The sequence below is a fragment of the Pristiophorus japonicus genome, chromosome 2 (genome assembly GCF_044704955.1).
Source record: "Pristiophorus japonicus isolate sPriJap1 chromosome 2, sPriJap1.hap1, whole genome shotgun sequence".
Taxonomy (NCBI): domain Eukaryota; kingdom Metazoa; phylum Chordata; class Chondrichthyes; family Pristiophoridae; genus Pristiophorus; species Pristiophorus japonicus.
Genome location: NC_091978.1, coordinates 47,201,950 through 47,226,007, shown reverse-complemented (window position 1 = coordinate 47,226,007; position 24,058 = coordinate 47,201,950). Strand labels below are relative to the sequence as shown.

The following is a 24,058-nucleotide window of genomic DNA, read 5'->3' as shown; positions in this document are numbered from 1 at the left end:
CAGGGGACACAGTCTAAGGATAAGGGGTAAGCCATTTAGGACCGAGATGAGGAGAAACTTCTTCACCCAGAGAGTGGTGAACCTGTGGAATTCTCTACCACAGAAAGTTGTTGAGGCCAATTCACTAAATATATTCAAAAAGGAGTTAGATATAGTCCTTACTACTAGGGAGATCAAGGGGTATGGCGAGAAAGCAGGAATGGGTACTGAGGTTGCATGTTCAGCCATGAACTCATTGAATGGCGGTGCAGGCTCGAAGGGCCGAATGGCCTACTCCTGCAGCTATTTTCAATGTTTCTATGTCAAGTCAGTGACTCAGGTTTTATTGCCAACTTAGAATATAAGAAAGAATAAAGTAAGGGAGGACATTGATGGCAAGGGAATAAATAGAATTTATAGAACAGGAGTCTAAAAAGATCGTTAAACATAAAGTGAGAGGAAATCCTACTAGAAATGACCTAAACTGTCTGTACAGCAATGCACACAATGTCCGTAATAAAACAGGAGAGCTGGAGGCAATCATGTGTTGCGAGGAACCAGACATAGTAGGGATTACTGAGTCATGGCTATAGAAAAATCAGGACTAGGAATTAAACATTGCGGGATATAACATATTTAAAAAAGATAAAGAGGGAGAAAGGGGAGGTGCAGTAGCTGTACTTATAACGAATAGCATAATGGCTGTAGAAAAAAGTGATGTAGCTATCAGCAAGACAAAAATAGAATCCATATGGGTAGAGATAAAAGATAATAAAGGATCAATCACACTAATAGGTGTAGTCTACAGACCACTAATACTGGAAGGGAGGTGGAGGAAGAAATATGCAGATAAATTAGGGAAATGAGTAAAAAACATAGAATAATGATCTTGGGGGATTTCAACTACCCTGCTTTTAATTGGGCAAGAGAGGTAGGTAAAAGGGATAAGGGAATGCAGTTCCTACAATGTGTACAGGAATGCTTTATAACCCAACAAGGGAGGATTCGCTATTGGATCTAGTAATGGGGAATGAACCAGAGCAGATGAGAGAAGTTAAAGTAGGGGAACATCTAGGCAATAGCGACCATATATAATACACTTTAAGATGATAATTGAGAAGGACATAAGTATGACGAAAACTAGGGTAATAGATTGGAGAAAAGCTGATTTTGTGGGGCTGAGAATAGAATTGGGAAAATAAAATCGGCAACAATATTGGCAAAATACAATGTAGAATTGCAATGGGAAACATTTAAAACGGTGTTCAGCAGATTTCAGGAACAATATATTCCGCTAAAATGAAAGAACAAATTAAACACCAGTGAGACTTCAAGGATGAATAAAGCCATAAGGGAACAATTAAGGGTAAGGAAAGAGGCATACATTAAGTACATAGAAAGCAGGGGAGTGCATGATAAGGAGAATACGAAAAGATTAGGAGATGTCAAAAAAACAATTAGGAAGGCAAAGAGGAACTATGAAATAAAATGATCAAGGAACATAAATAATATAGCAAAATATTTTACAGGCACATCAATAAAAAAAGGAAGTTTGGGATGGGAATAGGACCATTAAGGGATAGACAGGATAATACCATAGGTAATATAGAGAGATGGCAGAAATTTAAATAATTATTTTACTTCAGTATTTACCAGGGAAATAGAATAGGTGGACATGACATTGGACAATGAGATTAGTAATGAGATAAGTACATTTAAAATAAAAAGAGGGGATATATTAAATAAACTAATCAAACTCAAAGAGGATAAAACCCCTGGGATGAACGGAGTGCATCCATGCATTTTAAAAGAATTTAGGAAAGAGATAGCAGAGGCATTACTACACATATTTAATCATTTGTTAGAAAAGGGAGTCATTCCAGAGAACTGGCAGATAGCTATATTTAAGAAGGGGATAGAATATGTCCAGGGAATTACAGACCAGTCAGCTTAACATCGATAGTAGAAAAAATAATGGAATCCCTACTAAAGGAGAAAATAGAAGAACATCTAGAAACCAAAAATACAATAATGAACAGTCAGCATGGATTTCAAAAGGGAAGGTCTTGCTTGACCAACCTCATTGAATTTTTTGAAGAGATAACAGAGAGAGTACAAATGGTAATGCAGAAGATGTAATTTATCTAAATTTTCAAAAGGCCTTCGATAAGATACCCCATAATAGACTGACGAACAAGGCAAGAGAATGCGGAGTCAAGGGACAAGTAGCAGAATGGATAGCTAGCTGGCTTCAAGACAGAAAGCAGAGCGTATGGATAAAAATTCACACTGGCAGAAGGTGGGTAGTGGTGTTCGACAAGGATCAGTGCTGGGACCACGGTTTTCACAATTTGTATTAATTATTTAGACTTTGGAATCAAAAACAATATTTGCAAATTGCGGATGACACCAAGTTGTCAATACTGAGGAGGACTGCAACAAATTACAGGAGGACATTAATAAACTTGCAGAATGGGCAAATAATTGGTATATGAAGTTCAACACAGATAAGTGTGAGGTCATTCAATTTGGCAGGAATAATAGGGAGGTCATTTATTACTTGGAGGGTGAGAGTCTCGGGAGGAACAAAGGGATCTTGGAGTACAAATACACAAATCGCTAAAAGTTGCGACACAAGTTAGCAAGGCCATAAAAAAAGCAAACCAAGCATTCGGGTTTATTTCCAGAAGTATAGAATTAAAGTATGGAAGTTATGCTAAACCTGTATCGAACCTTGGTTAGACCATACCACTATGTATAGTTCTGGTCGCCATATTATAAAAAGGATATCGAAGCTCTGGAGAGGGTGGAGAAGATTTACAAGGATAATACCAGAAATGCGAGGGTATACATATCAGGAAAGGATGAACAGGCTCTTAAAAAAAGGCTGAGGAGTGACCTAATAGAGGTCTTTAAAATTATGAAAGGTTTTGATGTAGAGTGGATATAGAGAGAATGTCCTGCTATTTCAAGGATCTGTGGACATGCATTCCAAAGTCTCTTTGTTTCTCTACACTTCTCAGTATCCTACTATTTATTGTGTATTCCCTTGCCTTCTTATCTCTCCCCAGATGCACTTCTTCAGATTGAATTCCATTTGCCTCTTTTCTGCCCACCTGACCAGGCCATTGATATTTTCCTGCTTTCTTCCTCACTATCAACCACACGGCCAATTTTTGTATCATCTGCAAACTTCTTAATCATGCCCCCTACATTGAAGTCTAAATCATTGATATATACCATAAAAAGCAAGGGGCCTAGTACTGAGCCCTACGAAACCCCACTGTAAACAGCCTTCCAGTCACAAAAACATTGATTGACCATTAGCCTTTGCTTCCTGTCACTGAGCCAATTTTGGGTCCAACTTGCCACTTTCCCTTGGATCCCATGAGCTTTTCATTTTCTGACCAGTCTGCCATGTGGGACCTTGGCAAAAGCCTTGCTAAAATCCATGTAGACTACATCAAACGCACTGCCCTCATTGACCCTTCTTGTTACCACCTCAAAAAATTCAATCAAGTTAGTCAGACATGACCTTCCTTAACAAATGCATGCTAACTCTCCTTGCTTAATCCGTGCCATTCTAAATGATGATTCATGCTATCCCTCAGAATTTTTTCCGATAATTTGCCCATCACCGAGGTTAGGCTGATTAGCCTATAATTATTTGGTCTATCCCTTTCTGCCTTTTTAAATAACGAAACAACATTAGCAGTCCTCCAGTCCTCCGGCACCACACCTGACAGCCAGAACAAGAAAGGGCCATTGAAACCATCGATGAGCTTCCTTTCACAGGCTATGCACAATCTACCCTATCAAGAGTCTGATTCCTTTAATTGCCTCTGATTCCTTTAATTGCCCGAGGACAAATTCTGCATAAACGTTCTTTGCAAACACTCATCAAAGTGAGTCAAATCATAACGGGTGATTCCGTAATCAGACATCAACTGAGAGCGCATCTCGGTAAAGATCTCAGTACAGCCTGTGAAATCATTTCAATTATGTAAAATCACTGACTGCATGATTTTGCAAGGTGGAGTCCATTTAAGTGCCACTCCTCACCGGGAGTGTCAGATGGGGGAATCATCCCCTAGTATTCTATCCTGTTTGTGTGACATTGATATTTTGCCAACTAATTATGGATTACCAATTATTTTGGCAACACTTATTGAAGAACCTAGAACAAGGAAAGGGGTCCGTTTCCTGTTTCCAATGCCCCAGGAGGTAGTGGAGTCTCCTAATACCCGATCTTTGACCCTTTTGCACATAATGTACATTTCCCAGATGCCAACAAGTGGGGTTGGGAAGCTACCACTTAAAGCAAGCAGGTACTTTAAATTCCATTTTAATGTGATATTAACATTGTGACACCTTTCACATCATTTTCTGAGGATAATGCTGGGTGCATGCCTACCTGAGGACCATCGGTGGAAACTCAACTGTAATGTATATGCTTCATGGGTTCTTTGCTTAAGAATTCATAGCAACACATTGCTATTAAGAACTAGTTGGTTTATCACACTACATTACCAGTTCATCCACTAGGCTCACAATCATCTGCCTCATCATGGATCCCCCGAACCCAACTGGCTGGGGTTTTATTGAGTCTTGTGAACATCACATGACTGGCTAAGCCACTCCCAACTCAACAGCTCTACAACTCTTTTTGGGGGGGGGGAGAACAAAATAAACATTAGATCAAGTGCACTCCGCTCGGCATACCGCCGAGAAAAAACTGATGAAAATCACGCACACTCCACCCCAGCGGTACCCGGCGGTATGAAACGACATACCATTGGCAAACTGCCGAAAAATGGGCGGACGACCAGTTTCGGCCCCTATATTTCCAATTCTTTGGTGGAGTGGAGCTGCATGATGTGGGCGGAGACTATTTAGCTGCTCGTTACGACAAAGGCCACTGGGTCAGAATTCTGCTTGGACTATTCAGACCTGCTACAGCCCGTAATTTCCCACTCCTGGGATTTGGCGAAGGTACCTAAATCCAAGGCGTTATGTTTTACCCGGCACTTGGCCAGCACATACCCAGGAGCTGAACCCAGAAAAAACAGCAGGGTTCAGCGCTGGTCAAAACAAAGCGGCCACTTACACTGGGACAGGGAAAGAAAATCAGCCCCAACTAGTTTGGGATTTTCCCAACATCCAGTGAAACCAGAAAACCATAAAGTCTTTCATTGTGGCCTCGGTTTCCAATTGAATACTGACACCAACCCAATAAAATGAATTGAACCGCAACAAAGGAGCCTAGAGCACCATAACAAGCCATTAGGGTCATTGGGCCAATCCCAAAGGCCAGAAATGATGGTCCACCACTCTATCTCCAATACGACTCAATAATTCCCCTCAACAAAATACTCATCCAACTCCTTTAAATTTACAGTCACAGTCCACCTCCACTGACTCCCGGCAGTCCATTCAGCACTCTCACCACTCCATGCACAAAGTTGTTAAAACGCCTGTTCAAATTTCTTCTAAGCTTAAGTCTGTGCCCCCACCTTGTTGCAGTCTGTGGCTGTATCAAACATGTCATCAGGGTTCAGTTTATATATATACTCTGACAATTTAAAGAGCTGTCACTGTGCCCTCTCCAAAGCCTAGATGCCCCTACTGCAAACAGAATCAGCCTTACACCATTGCCTTGCCCAAAGAAGTGACTTATTGGTGAAACAGCAAACCAGGTGACAAACTATGCAAAAACACAATTTGGTGGTACAATGTGCCACTGAGAAACAATCCACAGAATGGGGCACAAAAGACAGTGCCAAATCCAAGTGGCATTAAAGCTACGAGCCTAATCTATCATTCTCTTATGCTTTCAGCAATTCTTATTTATCAGAGCCCTGAAACTGCTCGGGTCACCTAACGATGCTCTCCAACACCGATCCCATTGGAGCATGCAGGCTCATTGCGAGGACATTTAATTAGCAAATAGGCGCAAACACCACTTTGGGTGCATCTCCGCACCCACCTGCCGCATGTCTGTGGAAACTCGCCTACTGGCCCGCTGGAGGAAGGAGACCTCCCTGCCTTGAGCGTCTCCACCTCTGACTCCGGCTCCTGGCCATCATTTGTCTTGTAAGGGATGAATGGAGATTCTGCCCCATACAAGGCGCAAACCTCTGCCATTTTCATGGCGTGCTCCAACAGTCTAGCGAACCCCTATGAAATATTAGGGCTAACATGAATATGATCATTTTCACCACGAGGTGATTTCCTGAGCCATTGCTCATGAGCAGTCTGATGTCTGCGACATATTTAGCTACTAACCTGGCCTATGCCTTTAAGATTACTGCTTCCTATGGGAAATTAATCTGAATATGTAGGTACAAATACGTAGTTTGCATGTTTAGCTGAGGCGGAATCTTTAGGTGTCAACCCAGCTTATATCTTTCAGCCTTTGTCTCTTTGCTACAAGCTTTATTGTACAGTAAGTGCGTAGACTGGATCTTATCTCTCAATGTGGTATGTGCTGAAATTGGAACTGTCTCTTTTACATATATAACAACAACTCGTATTTCTGTAGCACCTTTAACGTAGTGAAACATCCCAAGGTCCTTCGTAGAAGTATTATGAAATTTAAAAAATTGACACCGAGCCACATAAGGAGAAATTAGGACAGGTGACCAAAAGCTTGGTCAAAGAGGTAAGTTTTAAGAAGCGTCTTGAAGGAGGAAGGAGAGGTAGAGAGACAGAGAGGTTTAGGCAGGGAATTCCAGAGCTTGGGGTCAAGGCAGCAGCAGGCACGGCCACCAATGGTTGAGCGATTACAATCAGGGATGCTCAGGAGGGCAGAATTAGAGGAGCGCAGACATCTTGGGGGGTTGTGAGGCTGGAGGAGATTATAGAGATAGGGAGGGGTGAGGCCATAGGTTAAGATTTCCCTTTCTCTCATATTTGCTCTACAACTAAACATTCCAGAAGAAAGGAATGCTGGAATAGATTAACTTTTTTAATCATCTTAAAACATTCTGACATCTTCTAATTGGCCATGTCCAACACATTCTGTTGTGATCTCTTTTCGACCAAGAAGGCAAGCCCTCGCACATAAGCTTCAACAATGAAAACCCAAAGATAATTAAGCAAAAAATCCAGAACTTAATCTACATCGTTGGCTGTATTTTTATGATTTGCCAGTTGTATTCCACAGGTGCCTGTTCACAAATCCAGCAGGATTGCTTCTATCGTGTACCTTATACCCTGTATTACCTGTTCATTTCTCTCTATACTTACCCTTAAATCTACTTCATAAATATGTTCTCTCTTTGTTTAAGTGCAGTTCCAGTTTTAACACTCATGAGGTTGACTGCCATGTTGCCTTGTATTCCCTTAGGAGGCTGTTCGGGCTGGTATTTAGATTGGGTGGAAATTGACGCCCCATCACTTGGACAGTTACTGCGCTTCCCATGTGGACGTTGGTTGGATAAAGCTGAGGATGATGGATACATAGTACGAGACCTCTTCCCTGCAGACTTACAGACTAAAGAATATGTTCCATGTATGTTACATCTTGCTAGTTAAATGAGATAGGAGGCACTGTTCTTAGCAATGTAGACAATCCCAGCCAATTCAGTTAAAAGAACGTCTAAATTCAGTTCGCTGGGGATGAATGGGAAATATTATGGTCCATTAAGATTCTGTACTATGGGAGTGAATGGGAAGTGGTTTTGCCTATTGGAATTCCATACTATGGAAGCAAATTGGAAAGATTCCTCATCATGAGAATCACAAATCTCGTAGGTTACCCTTTCCCATGATTTTCATTCTCCTTCAGTTCCTTTCTCCTTCCTGAGGCAGATCAGAAAATTGGCTCCTTTTTGTGTTTCAAATGAGAGGTCTGCTTACTCTGACATGGATCTGAAGTGAATTGCTCAGGATATATTCATAAATTGGATCCTCACCGATTTTTCACATTCGATCCAGGTATACAGTGTGCTCAACACGCACAACTCTGCCAATGGGTTCAACTCTTGGAAAGTGAGCTCAATTGCCAGCTGGGATTTTGCAAGCCGAGAATATGTTTTGTAAAAAGTAACAAAAAATAGACAGAAATAAATGATATCATGTTGCAGTTCTTCGTAGCGACAGCTTGATATGTGTGTTTCAAAGGAATTCTGTTACTGTTTAAATGGGATCTTAGTTTTGAGACTGCTGACTGGATCTCCTGCCTGACCAGCGGATCTGGACAGGGTTAGAATGTTGCCCTGCCACATCCCTACCATCGTGTGCGGGTCCCCGATTTCCCGCTTCCAGAGCGGAGCAGTGCATCATTTGCTTGCCCAATAAAAGGCAGGTATATTGACATGATGCCAATTGGGGAAATACATCCTCCAATGCATGACACACGATTTGCGTCTTTACAATGCTGGACACATGAGGGAGAGAAAAATAGAGGGTCTGCTGATGGGGTTAGAGGAAGAGGGGTGGGAGGAGGCTCCTGTGGAGCATAAACGCTCATGTGAAGCATGGTCCAGTTGGGCCGAACGGCCTGTTTCTGTATGGTAGACGACACAAGGGACGCACGTTTGCCTTGGCCTGTTTTTTCCAGCACTGTAATGGCTACAGGAGAGACCCAGAATTGTTTCTGTTGTTGTTGCCGGTCCTGTACACTCACTCACAAAGCAACGGAAGTGGAGAGACAAAAGCTCCTAAAGGTAGTTGGGCCCTGTTGCCCCCAATCCAGTGGGATGCCCTGGTGGCGGCCAGGGAGGGAGCTCACCATCACCCTGAGGTGAGAGGATTGGTCAGGGTCAGCGGCTCGTCTCGGTAATGGGCAGAAGCCCTGCCCTGCTGAAGGTGCGCCCAAGTAGAGCAGTAGCAGAAGTCCGGGCTTCCATCGTTTCCATGGTGATGTACTCACTCAAACAGGGATTCCAGAGGTAACGCCACAACTTGAAAGGAATTGCTGAGTGGAGACTTTTCGATGCTTGGATTTTCATAGAATGGTTACAGCACAGAAGGAGGCCATTCAGCCCATCGAGCCCGTGCCGGCTCTCTGCAAGAGCGCTTCAGCTAGTCCCACTCCCCCACCCTTTCCCCGCAGCCCTGCAATTTATTTTCCTTCAGGTACTTATCCAACTCCCTTTTGAAAGCCAGTATTGAGTCTGCCTTTCAGGCAGTGCACTCCAGATCCTGAGCACTCGCTGCTTTGTTCCTCATGTCGTCTTTGGTTCTTTGAAGGGCATTCTGACACCAAGATTCCCTCTTTAAACGAGGTACTGATGATGAGATTCTTTCTTTGATAAAAAAATGCTGACAAGAGACTTTGGGGGAGAAATTGGCCTGGTTTGTGCCTCCTGTTAGCACCTGCGGGGGGCAGTAACGGGGCGTTAAGGGGTTTTCGACTGGGTGCGGCGAATTCACCGATGCCCGCGAATTTCCCTGGCGGTTTTGCACAGGTGCTAACAATTACCGCCTCGCTCTCTTGTGCCCCGTAGATCATGACGGCATTAGGTGCACAGCACACCTTTACCGCCCTGAATGCGATATTCGCTCCCGCCCCCTGCAGCATCGCCGGTCGTCAAAAGCGGCAGCTGCAGGAGGCGTTGTCACCTCGGCTTGGCGCTTGGAAAGCGATATTTAAAGGCAGTGGTGGTCAGGTAGGGCAAAATTTATTTATCTCCCCAGTCTGGTGCCTCCTGATTTATTTTGATGCCGCGATTCCTCAGCCCTGCGCTCTCTTAGAGCGCTTGGGGCGGTTATACACGTAGCACAGGTCCCGTGGCCCCACAGAGACAGCATGAGGATTAATTCAAAACAGCAATGGCCCTTTCCTTTAAGCTAGGGAAGGAGCCTCCAAGGACAGCAGGACTGCCCCACACATTGCTCAGCGCTCTACCACTACCACACTCTCACTCCCTTTAGCGCTCTGAGGGAAGTGATAACGCTGGATTCAGTGCTCCACTTCCCTCGTGGAGCACTAAAGCAGAAGTTCCGAGAGCAAAAATTCTTTACCGCCTGCCGATACTTTTATGCTCCCTGAAAAGTTGTCGCCCCAAATGGGGCGCTATGCGATTTATGGCCGTTTTTTTTTAAGTCCTAATAACTTGTGTCTTGTCCAGAGGATGGTCAATCCTTGTAAAGGATCATCTGTCTTTCTGAGTCTGTGTTTGAACTCTGCTAAGAAGGTATAGGAGCTGAACCGGTGCTTCTCTTTGCTGTTCCAGTTGTTCCATACGAAATCACTGTTTACACCTCCGACATTTATGGAGCTGGGACCGATGCTGATGTCTTCATCGTCCTTTATGGGAGAGACGGCCTCTGCACACATCAGAAGTCTCTATGTGTTAACAAGCGGGAGCGAAAGATGTACTTTGAGAGAGCCGCTGTCAATAAGTTCGTCATAGAGGTGTGCATATAAAATAAAGTAATCCACCCCGTTCACTTGTCAACGACGAGCTCACTGTATAAACAGTGAGGTTACCAAGCTTACACCAAAAGTATCCAGTCAGTTTACATTGTTATCAGCCGTTCTGATTGGTTACTGTGATACTCTTCAACGCTATTTGATTATAAATGGAAACAGCCCGTCTTAACTCTGGGTAACTTATATGTGGTGCGGCCATCGTCCGAGTATTGGGGTAAATTTTCCGGTTTAGGGTTTCCAGCGCTCAGCATTGCACAATGGGAGCACATGTCAGGAATTTGGCTACAAATGGTTCGCGCTCACCTGCATACCCGGATTCTCCTGTGTGTTACTATTGTGTAAAGCTCTGTGCCCGGGACCACGAAACTGTAAACTTTGCCGCAATGTGTAAGATTTAGGCCCTCTGGTTTCCAAAGGAACATAAGAACATAAGAATTAGGAACAGGAGTAGGCCATCTAGCCCCTCGAGCCTGCTCCACCATTCAACAAGATCATGGCTGATCTGGCCGTGGACTCAGCTCCACTTACCCGCCCTCTCCCCGTAACCCTTAATTCCCTTAATGGTTAAAAATCTATCTATCTGTGATTTGAATACATTCAATGAGCTAGCCTCAACTGCTTCCTTGGGCAGAGAATTCCACAGATTCACAACCCTCTGGGAGAAGAAATTCCTTCTCAACTCGGTTTTAAATTGGCTCCCCCGTATTTTGAGGCTGTGCCCCCTAGTTCTAGCCTCCCCGACCAGTGGAAACAACCTCTCTGCCTCTATCTTGTCTATCCCTTTCATTATTTTAAATGTTTCTATAAGATCACCCCTCATCCTTCTGAACTCCAACGAGTAAAGACCCAGTCTACTCAATCTATCATCATAAGGTAACACCTCATCTCTGGAATCAGCCTAGTGAATCGTCTCTGTACCCCCTACAAAGCTAGTATATCCTTCCTTAAGTAAGGTGACCAAAACTGCACGCAGTACTCCAGGTGCGGCCTCACCAATACCCTATACAGTTGCAGCAGGACCTCCCTGCTTTTGTACTCCATCCCTCTCGCAATGAAGGCCAACATTCCATTCGCCTTCCTGATTATCTGCTGCACCTGCAAACTAACTTTTTGGGATTCATGCACAAGGACCCCCAGGTCCCACTGCACCGCAGCATGTTGTAATTTCTCCCCATTCAAATAATATTCCCTTTTACTGTTTTTTTTCCAAAGGTGGATGACCTCACACTTTCCAACATTGTATTCCATCTGCCAAACCTTAGCCCATTCGCTTAACCTATCTAAATCTCTTTGCAGCCTCTCTGTGTCCTCTACACAATCCGCTTTCCCACTAATCTTTGTGTCATCTGCAAATGTTGTTAGACTACACTCTGTCCCCTCTTCCAGGTCATCTATTTATATTGTAAACAGTTGTGGTCCCAGCACCGATCCCTGTGGCACACCACTAACCACCGATTTCCAACGTGAAAAGGGCCCATTTATTCCGACTCTCTGCTTTCTGTTAGCCAGCCAATTCTCGAACCATGCTAATACATTTCCTCTGACTCCGGGTACCTTTATCTTCTGCAGTAACCTTTTGTGTGGCACCTTATCGAATGCCTTTTGAAAATCTAAATAAACCACATCCATCGATACACCTCTATCCACCATGCTCGTTATATCCTCAAAGAATTCCAGTAAATTAGTTAAACATGATTTCCCCTTCATGAATCCATGCTGCGTCTGCTTGATTGCACTATTCCTATCTAGATGTCCCGCTATTTCTTCCTTAATGATAGTTTCAAGCATTTTCCCCACTACAGATGTTAAACTAACCGGCCTATAGTTGCCTGCCTTTTGTCTGACCCCTTTTTTAAACAGAAGCGTTACATTAGCTGCTTTCCAATCCGCTGGTACCTCCCTAGAGTCCAGAGAATTTTGGTAGATTATAACGAATGCATCTGCTATCACTTCCGCCATCTCTTTTAATATCCTGGGATGCATTTCATCAGGACCAGGGGACTTGTCTACCTTGAGTCCCATTAGCCTGTCCAGCACTACCCCACTAGTGATAGTGATTGTCTCAAGATCCTCCCTTCCCACATTCCTGTGACCAGCAATTTTTGGCATGGTTTTTGTGTCTTCCACTGTGAAGACCGACGCAAAATAATTGTTTAAGGTCTCAGCCATTTCCACATTTCCCATTATTAAATCCGTCTTCTCATCTTCTAAGGGACCAACATTTACTTTAGTCACTCTTTTCCGTTTTATATATCTGTAAAAGCTTTTACTATCCGTTTTTATGTTTTGCGCAAGTTTACCTTTGTAATCTATCTTTCCTTTCTTTATTGCTTTTTTAGTCATTCTTTGCGTTCGTTTAAAATTTTCCCAATCTTCTATTTTCCCACTAACCTTGGCCACCTTATATGCATTGGTTTTTAATTTGATACTCTTCTTTATTTCCTTGGTTATCCACAGCTGGTTATCCCTTCTCTTACCGCCCTTCTTTTTCACTGGGATATATTTTTGTTGAGCACTATGAAAGAGCTCCTTAAAAGTCCTCCACTGTTCCTCAATTGTGCCACCGTTTAGTCTGTGTTTCCAGTCTACTTTAGCCAACTCTGCCCTCATCCCACTGTAGTCCCCTTTGTTTAAGCATAGTACGCTCATTTGAGACACTACTTCCTCACCCTCAATCTGTATTACAAATTCAACCATACTGTGATCACTCATTCCGAGAGGATCTTTTACTAGGAAATCGTATATTATTCCTGTCTCATTACACAGGACCAGATCTAAGATAGCTTTCTTCCTTGTAGGTTCTGTAACATACTGTTCTAAGAAACAATCCCGTATGCATTCTATGAATTCCTTCTCCAGGCTACCCCGTGCGATTTGATTTGACCAATCGATATGTAGGTTAAAATCCCCCATGATTACTGCCGTTGCTTTTTAGCATGCCTCCATTATTCCTTTGATTATTGCCCGCCCCACCGTGAAGTTATTATTTGGGGGCCTATAAACTACGCCCACCAGTGACTTTTTCCCCATACTATCTCTAATCTCCACCCACAATAATTCAACATTTTGTTCATTGGAGCCAATATCATCCCTCACAACTGCCCTGATATCATCCTTTATTAACAGAGCTACCCCACCTCCTTTCCCTTCTTGTCTATCTTTCCGAATCGTCAGATACCCCTGTATGTTTAATTCCCAGTCTTGACCACCCTGCAACCACGTTTCTGTAATGGCCACCAAATCATACCCATTTGTAATGATTTGTGCCGTCAACTCATTTACTTTATTTCGAATGCTGCGTGCGTTTAGGTAGAGTGTTTTAATACTAGTTTTTAAACCATGATTTTTAGTTTTGACCCCTCCTGCAGCCCCTTTATATTCAGTGGCCCTTTTTGTTTTTTGCCTTGGGGTTCTCTGCCCTCCACTTTTACTCATTTCCTTTCTGTCTTTAGCTTTTGTCTCCTTTTTGTTTCCCTCTGTCTCCCTGCATTGGTTCCCATCCCCCTGCCATATTAGTTTAACTCCTCCCCAACAGCACTAGCAAACACTCCCTCTAGGACATTGGTTCCGGTCCTGCCTAGGTGCAGATCGTCCGGTTTGTACTGGTCCCACCTCCCCCAGAACCTGTTCCAATGCCCCAGGAATTTGAATCCCTCTGACACATTTGACACTGATGAATTGCTAAGATGCCCACAGAAGATTCTGGGACTTGGCTCTCTACGTTAAACATTCAAACTTGTTTTCATTGGGAGAAAATATGTGATTTAAAGTGCTGCGGGGAATGGATAATGTGGATGCCAGCAGGATATCCAAACTTAGACTTCAATTTTCGCAACCTTGGTTTCATATTTGACTATGAAATGAGGTTCCGGCCACATATCTGCAGCTTAACTAAAAGCGCCTATTTATACCTCCGTAACATCACCCATCTCCGCCCCTGCCTCAGCTCATCCGCTGCTGAAACCCTCATCCATGCCTTTGTTACCTCTAGATTTGACTATTCCTGGCTGACCTCCCACATTCTACCCTACGTAAACTTGAGGTCATCCAAAACTCGGCAGCCCATGTCCTAACTCACACCAAGTCCCGCTCACCCATCACCCCTGTGCTCGCTGACCTACATTGGCTCCCGGTTAAGCAACGTCTCAATTTCAAAATTCTCATCCTTGTTTACAAATCCCTCCATGGCCTCGCCCCTCCCTATCTCTGTTATCTTCTTCAGCCTCACAGTCCCCCGAGATATCTGCACTCCTCAAATTATGCCCTCTTGAACATCGCTGATTATAACTGCTCAACCATTGGTGGCCGTGCCTTTAGCTGCCTAGGCCCTTGGCTCTGGAATTCCCTTGCTAAACCTCTCCGCCTCTCTACCTCTCTTTCCTCCTTTAAGACACTCCTTAAATCCTACCTCTTTGACCAAACTTTTAGTCATCTGCCCTAATTTCTCCTTGTGTGGCTCGGTATCAAACGTTTGTCTTATAACATTCCTGTGAAGTGCCTTGGGACATTTTACTACGTTAAAGGCGCTTTATAAATACAAGTTGTTGTTGTAGATCTAGCGAAGGTACGAGTATGAAACTGGTATGTCCCAATAAAGATAGATATAAAATTCCTCTCCCAGGAGCAGTAGATATGTGCAGTAGGACTGGATCAGAAGCAATGAATGGCCCATCAGTTAAGTTCTTAGAATGGAACTGAATAAAAAGCTGCATTTTAAATTATTGGGAAACCAAGGTGATGGTTTAGGACCATAGTGCAGGGCCCCCTCCATGGATAAAAAGAGAAAAAAAAGCAAGCAATATCCCAACTTTTCAGGGTTTTCAAGGCTTTTTCACCAAAGTTATGCTGAATGAGCGGCAGGACCCCAGAGAAATCTGACCCCTTTGACCACACAAGGGACTGCACAATGAGTCCTGATTTAAAAACAGTGACGTTTGGGTAGGGGAGCAACATGTGGTGTTGTATATTTGCAGCAATGAAAATATTGAAAGTTCAGAGGATTACTGAGCGCAGTTGTATTAATACAATCGAGGGAGCAGAAAGGTTGTGATGGAGACAGAGGGTAGAATGATAGCTCAAGGCATCAAGTATTTTCTTGTGTCCTGCCAGATGTGCAAGAGCGATATTAAGGAAATATTTTACAAAATGGTGCTTTAAGTGGGGAGTTTTACCTTTGGGAGTGTGCACTGGGAATTCGGCTAAATTCCTGACATGTGCTCTCAGAGGGCAAGGCTCCCTGTCTAGAGCAACATTTTGTAAAATTGGTCCTTAGTGGAGCCTCACAGATAGGAGCTCAGCATTGCATCCATAGACGAGGGCTTTAGCGATTTGTAGCATGGTAGAGCGAGCTTTATTGTTGTCTGGCTTTGCCAATATCTGATCTCGGAACATTTGATGTTGTCACCGAGTTCCCACGGTCGAAACACAAGAACATAAGAATTAGGAGCAGTAGTAGGCCATACGGCCCCTCAAGCCTGCTCCAACGTTCAATAAGATCATAGCTGATCATCACTCTCAACTCCACTTTCTCCATCCGATCTCCATATCCCTTGATTCCCCTAGTCTCCAAAAATCAATCTATCTCAAACCATTCGTTCTCGGGCTCTGACAACCTTCAACTTTGATAAGCAAAAGACATTGTATAAAATATAAATATATCTTAAAAATTGTGATAAAGCACCTTTCTTTTTAGTTGGAGGATATTGGTGAATGCATCGAGAAAATTCGAATTGGACACGATGGTCGAGGCATCAACTCTGGGTGGCACTTGGATAGTGTGGAAATCCGGCGACTCCTGCCAAAGGGAAAGGTCAGTGTCACTGGACATACTGGTTCAATCCAACCTTGTAAAATAGGTCCCAGGGAAGGCCACCGGAGCAAATAGTAGTAATGTGTTTAAGAGCCCACTGGCATATTTAATTTCCTCTCTTACTGTTCAACGTGCTTGCATAAAATCCCTTTGAGTGTTATATTAATGTGATCTTCACCTTTTTTTTTAAAACTGAGTTACGATCTTCATTTAAATAGCATTCAAAGGAAATTTACATACATGCATTAACCCGTCTGCTACATGAGGAAATTAATGTGTTTCTGGAGATAAAAGATGAGTGATGCGGTGAGAAGTTTGAGATCATGCAAAAATTGTTTGGATAACTCAGTTGTGATCAGTAAAATTATTTGGGTAAATAATAATTCTTGTTCTGTTTTTATTGTTATCATGATTTGTATATCATTTAACTACCTAATTCCTCCCCTAAATTTTTCTACCTGGTCTCACATGAATGCCCCACACTCTGGTCAAAGAAACTGTCAAGCGACCTGCTCCATTAACATTGAAAGCCTCTGTTGATAATATTCAAATCCTAGACACTGGGAGGTGCACAGAACTGCCATAGGACTCTCCATCCAAGCTTCTTCTCCTTGTTGAGCATGCTTGGCCTCTGATTGGCTCCTACCCACTGGGATTGAGGATTCAGTCGAGTGAGGAAACTTGAATGTCCCACAATGCAGGTGTTTGAGGGGGCGATGCTAACACCTGTGGGTCTGACAGCCCAAATGCTTAACCCCCAACGCCCCCCCCTCACCCCTGCCCCCTACCCCCATCAGAGATGGGGCATTGTGTGTTGGTCACGGATTGTTAACAGGTTTATTGGGTATGAAGTGATTAGTGACAGTGTGGTGATTTCTGGATTTCATCCACCCCAACGATGCCCCTTGTAACACACGCACCGAGCTTTCCGAGAAATCGGGTGTGGGTGTAAACGGGGTTGGAAGGATGTGTTCCATCTTCCCCGAGTTCCCTCTCTCCCCTCCAAACCCCCACCCCCTCCCGCTTCTCCTCTCTCCTCCGTCTCGCTGTTCTCCCCCCGTGTCTCTCTCCCTCTCTCCATCCACCCCCCCCACCCTTGCCGCCCCCCACCCCTCCCGCTACCCTAGCCGCCAGCCACCTCTCTCCCTGCCGCCCGCAGGCTCGGAGGAACAATGTGGTCAATTGCGAGGCCCCACTTCCGGTCCTGGTTTTGGGCAGGGGGCGGAGTCCGGAGGATACAGGCGCAGAAGGAGCGGAAAAAGATCAGTGCAAATAGTCACTCTGTTTTTTTTTTAATCAGCCAGGAAGTCGATCATAATGGGGGCGGAAGTGTGGCGGTAAGTGCTGCTGGGGGACGGATTCTCCGCCGCTGTCACTCAGCAGCGGAGCGAACGTGACGTCATTGCTCATCTGTGTCACCACGTATCTCCCCTCCTTATAAAGGGGGAGAATCGGCGATTGGCTACTGGGCCACCAGGGAGGGTTTTGTCCGGGCCAGCGGCCTGGCACCCAAGATAGGGTGCCAGGCTGCCTGTTGGCGGCCCGGCCAAACCAGAGGCCACAATAGTCCAGCCGACTGCAAAAAACAATGAAACGGCAGCTGCGGCAGTGGACCCTTGCCTTTAATGGCCGCCACTCAGCCAGGGCTCAGAGACGGAATGAAAGGTGCACCTACAGAAAAAGCTGTCGGGGGCACCGCTCGGCGGTCACAAGATTTTTCGGGCTGAATTTCGAGGGAGGTGGGGGATGCCGGCGGTGCACGCACTGATGACGCACTCACAGCTGCTCGGTATTGGCGGGGCTGAAGTGGGGGCCACCAGAAACCCCCCCCCCACCCGCTGCTGATTTTAGCTTGCGGAGACCATTCAACCAGAAATCGGCAGCCGCTCGACTCCGTCGGCGGTAACGGCCCTTTTGCGGGAGCTGAATTTCGGCCCCACAGAGTCCATCACAATGCTGAAGAGTCTTCAAACCTAAATACTGATAATCTATGCCTGTAGAGTTTCAGTATGCCAATATGGAGGGAATATTATCACTGTAGAGACACACCCCACCTGCCTAAATCCAGTGAGTTTAAGGCAAAGATTGGCGACAGCTGCAGCTTAGGGTCCACAAGGAGTGAACAGGTGTACGGCTGGAATTTAACCAGCTTACATCATGTAGCAATGAATAGCTTGTCCAGCCAGACTGATCTATTCACTAGTGTGCTGGCTTCCAAAGTTAGCTGGAGCAGTGTGGGAACAATCTCATCCAACTTCCTCCCTCCATGATTTAACGTGACCATCCATAGTCCGGAAAAATCCCTTATCCAGAACAGGCCAGGTCCCAAGTGTTCCGAGTAAGGGAGAGTCAATCTATAGTTCAATTTCATTTTGTATTCTTCCTGTCCCATCAATTAACCAAATTGCCTGGTGAACCACCAACACTCTGTGGCACTGTGGTCCTGCCTGGTTTAGAGGACATCTGAAAGTAGAGACTGCTGTGATTTTATTCTAAGGTTAGCGGCAGGACTTTGTAAAATGATTCCCTGGGGCAAAAGGTAAATAATGGAGGTACAGGTTGAACCTCCCTTATCCAGAATTCCCTTATCCGGAACCACCTCTCGTCCGGAACCATTCCCGGCCACCAGGTGGAGCATGCGCAGAACTCCAACATGAACAAATTGAACAAACCAAAGTCCTTCCTCACTGCCGGCTCCCGCAATCGCTGGCCTGACCCCGCGATCCACCACCACCCCCCCACCACAATCTCTCTGCCGCACTCCCAACCCCAAGCCAGCCAACCCCGATATCTCCTTGCTCAGTACCTGCACCATCCAATTTAATGTGACTACCCCGCGTCTGGAAAAATCCCTTATCCAGAACAGGCCAGCTCCCGAGTGTTCCGGAAAAAGGGAGGTTCAACCTGTAGTTCAATTTCGTTTTGTTTTCTTTGCGCTATTTATTGAGAAGGGACCAAACACAAAATTCAGAGATTAATTTTTAAAATACAAGTGAAGAAATACTCACATTTATATATAGTGCCTTGCCTGTCCCCAGGATGTCGCAAAGCATTTTACAGCTAATGAGTGATTTTTGAAGTGTCGTCTCTGTTGTTTTGTAGGATAAGTGGCAGCTAATTTGCGCATAGCAAGATCCCACAAACAGCAATGAGATGAATGGCCAATTAATCTGTTTTTTTGTAGTATTGATTGAAGTATAAATGTTGGCCACAGCAACGCCTCGGTTCTTCTTCAAACAGTGGCATTGGATGATTAACATCCAGCTGAGAGGGCAGACAATATCTCCAACAAGGCAGTGCTTCCTCAGTGTGCACCGAGGTCTCGGCCTAGATTATGCGGTTAAATCCTGCCTTGGGGCTTGAACCCATGATCTTCTGATGAAGAGGGAAGAGTGATACCACTGAACCAAGGAAGTAGGATACAGAGTTTATGGGTATGCCTGTAGCTTAACCCTCTGTCGTTACTTGAATTCCAGGGTTCAGAGACAACTATCTTTCCCTGTGAGCGCTGGTTGGCTAAATCCGAAGATGATGGGGAAATCATCCGAGAGCTGGTGCCCTTAGAGATTATTCAGAAAAAGCTGCTGAAAGACGGGACACTGAAGCAGACTGAGAGTACCGTGGAGGATGCTCTGGAAAGTGAGTACTCACGCAGGGACAGAGATGGGGACAAATACAAGATGCTGGAAAGGTCTGGTTCTTGTAGAGACAGACGACGGTTCTATGGGGGTCGAAAAAAAGTTTTAATGCCACCCATTGCCGCCGGAGAGGGGCGGCTAAGTCCTTACCATCGGCGGTGACCAGGTTCCTGGGCTGCCTGGAAATTTAGTTGGTACGGTGGCTTTACCGGCAGGCGTCCGTGCAGTCTGGGAAAGGGGGTGGGGCATCGGGGATCCCGGGGCGGGAGTGTCCAGGGATCAAGCTAAGTGGTTGTCTTTATTTTTTTTTTGCATTTAGGTATTAATGGGATCAGTGGGAAGTGCGGCTGTGGGTGAGGGGAAAGTGTTGGCAAATTTCTTTTTCATTTTTTTTTAAACTCGCATGCCGGCAGCCTACAGTCGGGAAATACAGTCAGCCCCCTGAGCTACCAGTCGATTGGTGCCTGAGGGTGAGTGTGCAATGCCACTTTTAGCGCTGCTCTCTCATCTTTGGGCGGCAAAACTGAATTTTGCAGTTTGAGGTGGCACCTACCGTTAAAATCAGCACTCAGCCGGTGACACCAGCGGGACCGAACTTTGACCCCTATGTGCTTGGGCCAAGGAATGACGGGAAATGGGATCACAGTCATGGTCTGCCACATTCCACTGCAATCACTATCTCAGCTGTGCCACTGCGGTACTCCAAGCAGGTGGAACCTTCGTCGCCGCAAAGAGGGAAGAAAAGATCACCCGGGTCACTCTTCTGTACTTCCTGGTTGCCAATTCCAGAGCAAAGTGGGAACAAATTGCTTACATAGAAACATAGAAAATAGGTGGAGTAGGCCATTCGGTCCTTCGAGCCTGCACCGCCATTCAATAAGATCATGGCTGATCATTCACCTCAGCACCCCTTTCCTGCTTTCTCTCCATACCCCTTGATCCCTTTAGCCATAAGGGCCATATCTAACTCCCTCTTGAATATATCTAACGAACTGACATCAACAACTCTCTGCGGCAGGGAATTCCACAGGTTAACAACTCTCTGAGTGAAGAAGTTTCTCCTCATCTCGGTCCTAAATGGCTTACCCCTTATCCTTCGACGGTGACTCCTGGTTTTGGACTTCCCCAACATCGGGAACATTCTTCCTGCATCTAACCTGTCCAGTCCCGTCAGAATTTTATATGTTTCTATGAGATCCCCTCTCATTCTTCTAAACTCCAGTGATTACATGCCATTTTCACTGCAGGCAGTGCATAAGCAGTTAATAGCGCTGTTGCACCCCCACTTCACCGCTCCTGCTGTACCCGCCCACGCTCCAATCAACGACCTGGATTTTGGTGACGTCCAATCCAGTCGCCCTCTTCACAGCTGTCGCTCTCCAGACACGCTGTACCTTGAAGTGGTATGCTCCACACTGCTCCTTTGAAGGCCCCGACTTGCTGATGGTCCTTGCAGGTCGGGGCCGCCACGCTGAAAGCCGGGTCGGGCCGCATGCTACTCCTTTGATCGGGACCCAGGAGAGACGTGAGTTCGAGGCCCAGAAAAGGCGAGGGGCCAGGGGCAGCAAGGGCCAGCCCACACTGCGATATGTGTGTGCACCAGGTCCGTGCAGCAGAGCTGGTCTCCAGTCGTCCTGGTTAATCCTTGCCACTGGACCAAGACCTAGCTCTGACAAGCCCGTGTGGTGGCTGGTGTGCAACGGCCACCACACGCTAAAAAGATCCACACACAGGCACCTTCCACCCTTCAGTTCTGGACCTGAAACGTTAGGTCCTTCATTGAAACACCTGTGAACTCATCCCTTTTTAGGCGTGGAAGCAAGTCATCCTCAATATGAGGGACCACCTATGATGATGATGAATACCAAGAAGGGGTTAGTTAGTAAAAAGACAGCTTGCTCTCCTGAAGTAATTGACTCCCTCACCGGACTATAGTTCTCTAAGCATAGCAATTGCCACAAAAGATGCAGAAGCAGGCCCCACCGGTCAGTCATTTGCTGTCAGCTGCGTGACCTGTCAGAGAGCTGCTCTGTTAGAAACCACATAAATTAGAAACCACAGCCTTCTTTCTGTTGGGGCAGGGGGAGAAAAGATTTACTTTGGTCGCAATTTCTAGTGGAACTGTAAAAATGTACCGTTAGAAACTTTTACTCTTGAAGGAAATATTGAATATAGGAAATCTCATTATGTTACTGATATCACTGATGCAGAGTGATCAAAAAAAGTCCCCGCACCCCCCCACAATCCTAGAGGACTAACAGTAGGCACCTGAGCCAGGAAACCTCCTTTAGCAGTTGAATATACAGCGAGTGCTGTTGGGGAGGGGTTAAACTAATATGGCAGGGGGACGGGAATCTATGCAGGGAGACAGAGGGAAGTAGAATGGGGGCAGAGGCAAAAGATAGAAAGAAGAAAAGTAAAAGTGGAGGGCAGAGAAACCCACGGCAAAAAGCGAAAAGGACCACATTACAGCAAAATCCTAAAGGGGCAAAGGGTGTTAAAAAGACAAGCTTGAAGGCTCTGTGCCTCAATGCGAGGAGTATTCGGAATAAGGTGGACGAATTAACTGCGCACATAGAAATTCACGGATATGATGTAATTGACATCACAGAGACATGGCTCCACGGTGACCAAGGCTGGGAACTCAACATCCAGGGGTATTCAACATTTAGGAAGGATCGACAGAAAGGAAAAGGAGGTGGGGTGCCGTTGCTGGTTAAAGAGGAAATTAATGCAATAGTAAGGAGGGATATTAGCTTGGATGAAGTGCAATCTGTATGGGTGGAGCTACGGAATACCAAAGGGCAGAAAAAGCTAGTGGGAGTTGTGTACAGACCACCAAACAGTAGTAGTGAGGATGGGGACAGCATCAAACAATAAATTAGGGATGCATGCAATAAAGGTACAGCAGTTATCATGGGCAACTTTAATCTACATATTGACTGGGCTAACCAAACACATTGGAGGAGGATTTCCTGGAGTGTATTAGGGATGGTTTTCTAGACCAATATGTCGAGGAACCAACTAGAGGGCTGGCCATCCTAGACTGGGTGATGTGTAATGAGAAAGGACTAATTAACAATCTTGTTGTGCGAGGCCACTTGGGGAAGAGTGACCATAATATGGTAGAATTCTTTATTAAGATGGAGAGTGACACAGGTAATTCAGAGACTAGGGTCCTAAACTTGGGGAAAGGTAACTTAGATGCTATGAGATGTGAATTGGCTAGAATAGACTGGTGAATTATACTTAAAGGGTTGACGGTGGATAGGCAATGGCAAACATTTAAAGATCACATGGATGAACTTCAACAACTGTCCATCCCTGTCTGGAATAAAAGTAAAATGGGGAAGGTGGCTAAACCGTGGCTAACAAGGGAAATTAAGGGTAATGTTAAATCCAAGGAAGAGGCATATAAATTGGCCAGAAAAAGCAGCAAACCTGAGGACTGGGAGAATTTTGTAATACAGCAGAGGAGGACAAAGGGTTTAATTAAGAGAGGGAAAATAGAGTATGAGAGGAAGCTTGCTGGGAACATAAAAACTGACTGCAAAAGCTTCTATAGATATGTGAAGAGAAAATGATTAGTGAAAACAAACGTAGGTCCCTTGCAGTCAGATTCAGGTGAATTTAAAATGGGGAACAAAGAAATGGCGGACCAGTTAAACAAATACTTTGGTTCTGTTTTCACAAAGGAAGACACAAATAACCTTCCGGAAATACGAGGGGACCAAGGGTCTAGAGAGAAGGAGGAACTGAGGGTATCTTTATAAAGCGGGAAATTGTGTTAGTGAAATTGATGGGATTGAAGGCCGATAAATCCCCGGGGCCTGATAGTCTGCATCCCAGAGTACTTAAGGAAGTGGCCCTAGAAATAGTGGATGCATTGGTGATCATTTTCCAACAGTCTATCGACTTTGGATCAGTTCCTATGCACTGGAGGGTAGCTAATGTAACACCACTGTTTAAAAAAGGAGGGAGAGAGAAAACGGGTAATTATAGAACGGTTAGCATGATATCAGTAGTGGGGAAAATGTTGGAATGAATTATTAAAGATGAAATAGCAGCGCATTGGGAAAGCAGTGACAGGATCGGTCCAAGTCAGCATGGATTTATGAAAGGGAAATCATGCTTGACAAATCTTCTGGAATTTTTTGAGGATGTAACTAGCAGAGTGGACAAGGGAGAACCAGTGGATGTGGTGTATTTGGACTTTCAAAAGGCTTTTGACAAGGTCCCACACAAGAGATT

General features: G+C 45.0%; 1 protein-coding gene across 1 annotated transcript in view; it reads left to right on the top strand.

The window, feature by feature from the left end:
- loxhd1a (lipoxygenase homology PLAT domains 1a) overlaps positions 1-24,058 on the top strand; it is a 279,592-nt gene that overhangs the window by 147,698 nt on the left and 107,836 nt on the right. Inside the window, exons 25-28 of the mRNA XM_070859753.1 lie at positions 7,328-7,492; positions 10,161-10,342; positions 16,053-16,169; positions 19,646-19,808. Of these exons, the coding sequence (XP_070715854.1) occupies positions 7,328-7,492; positions 10,161-10,342; positions 16,053-16,169; positions 19,646-19,808 (627 nt within the window). The remainder of the gene's footprint in view (positions 1-7,327; positions 7,493-10,160; positions 10,343-16,052; positions 16,170-19,645; positions 19,809-24,058) is intronic.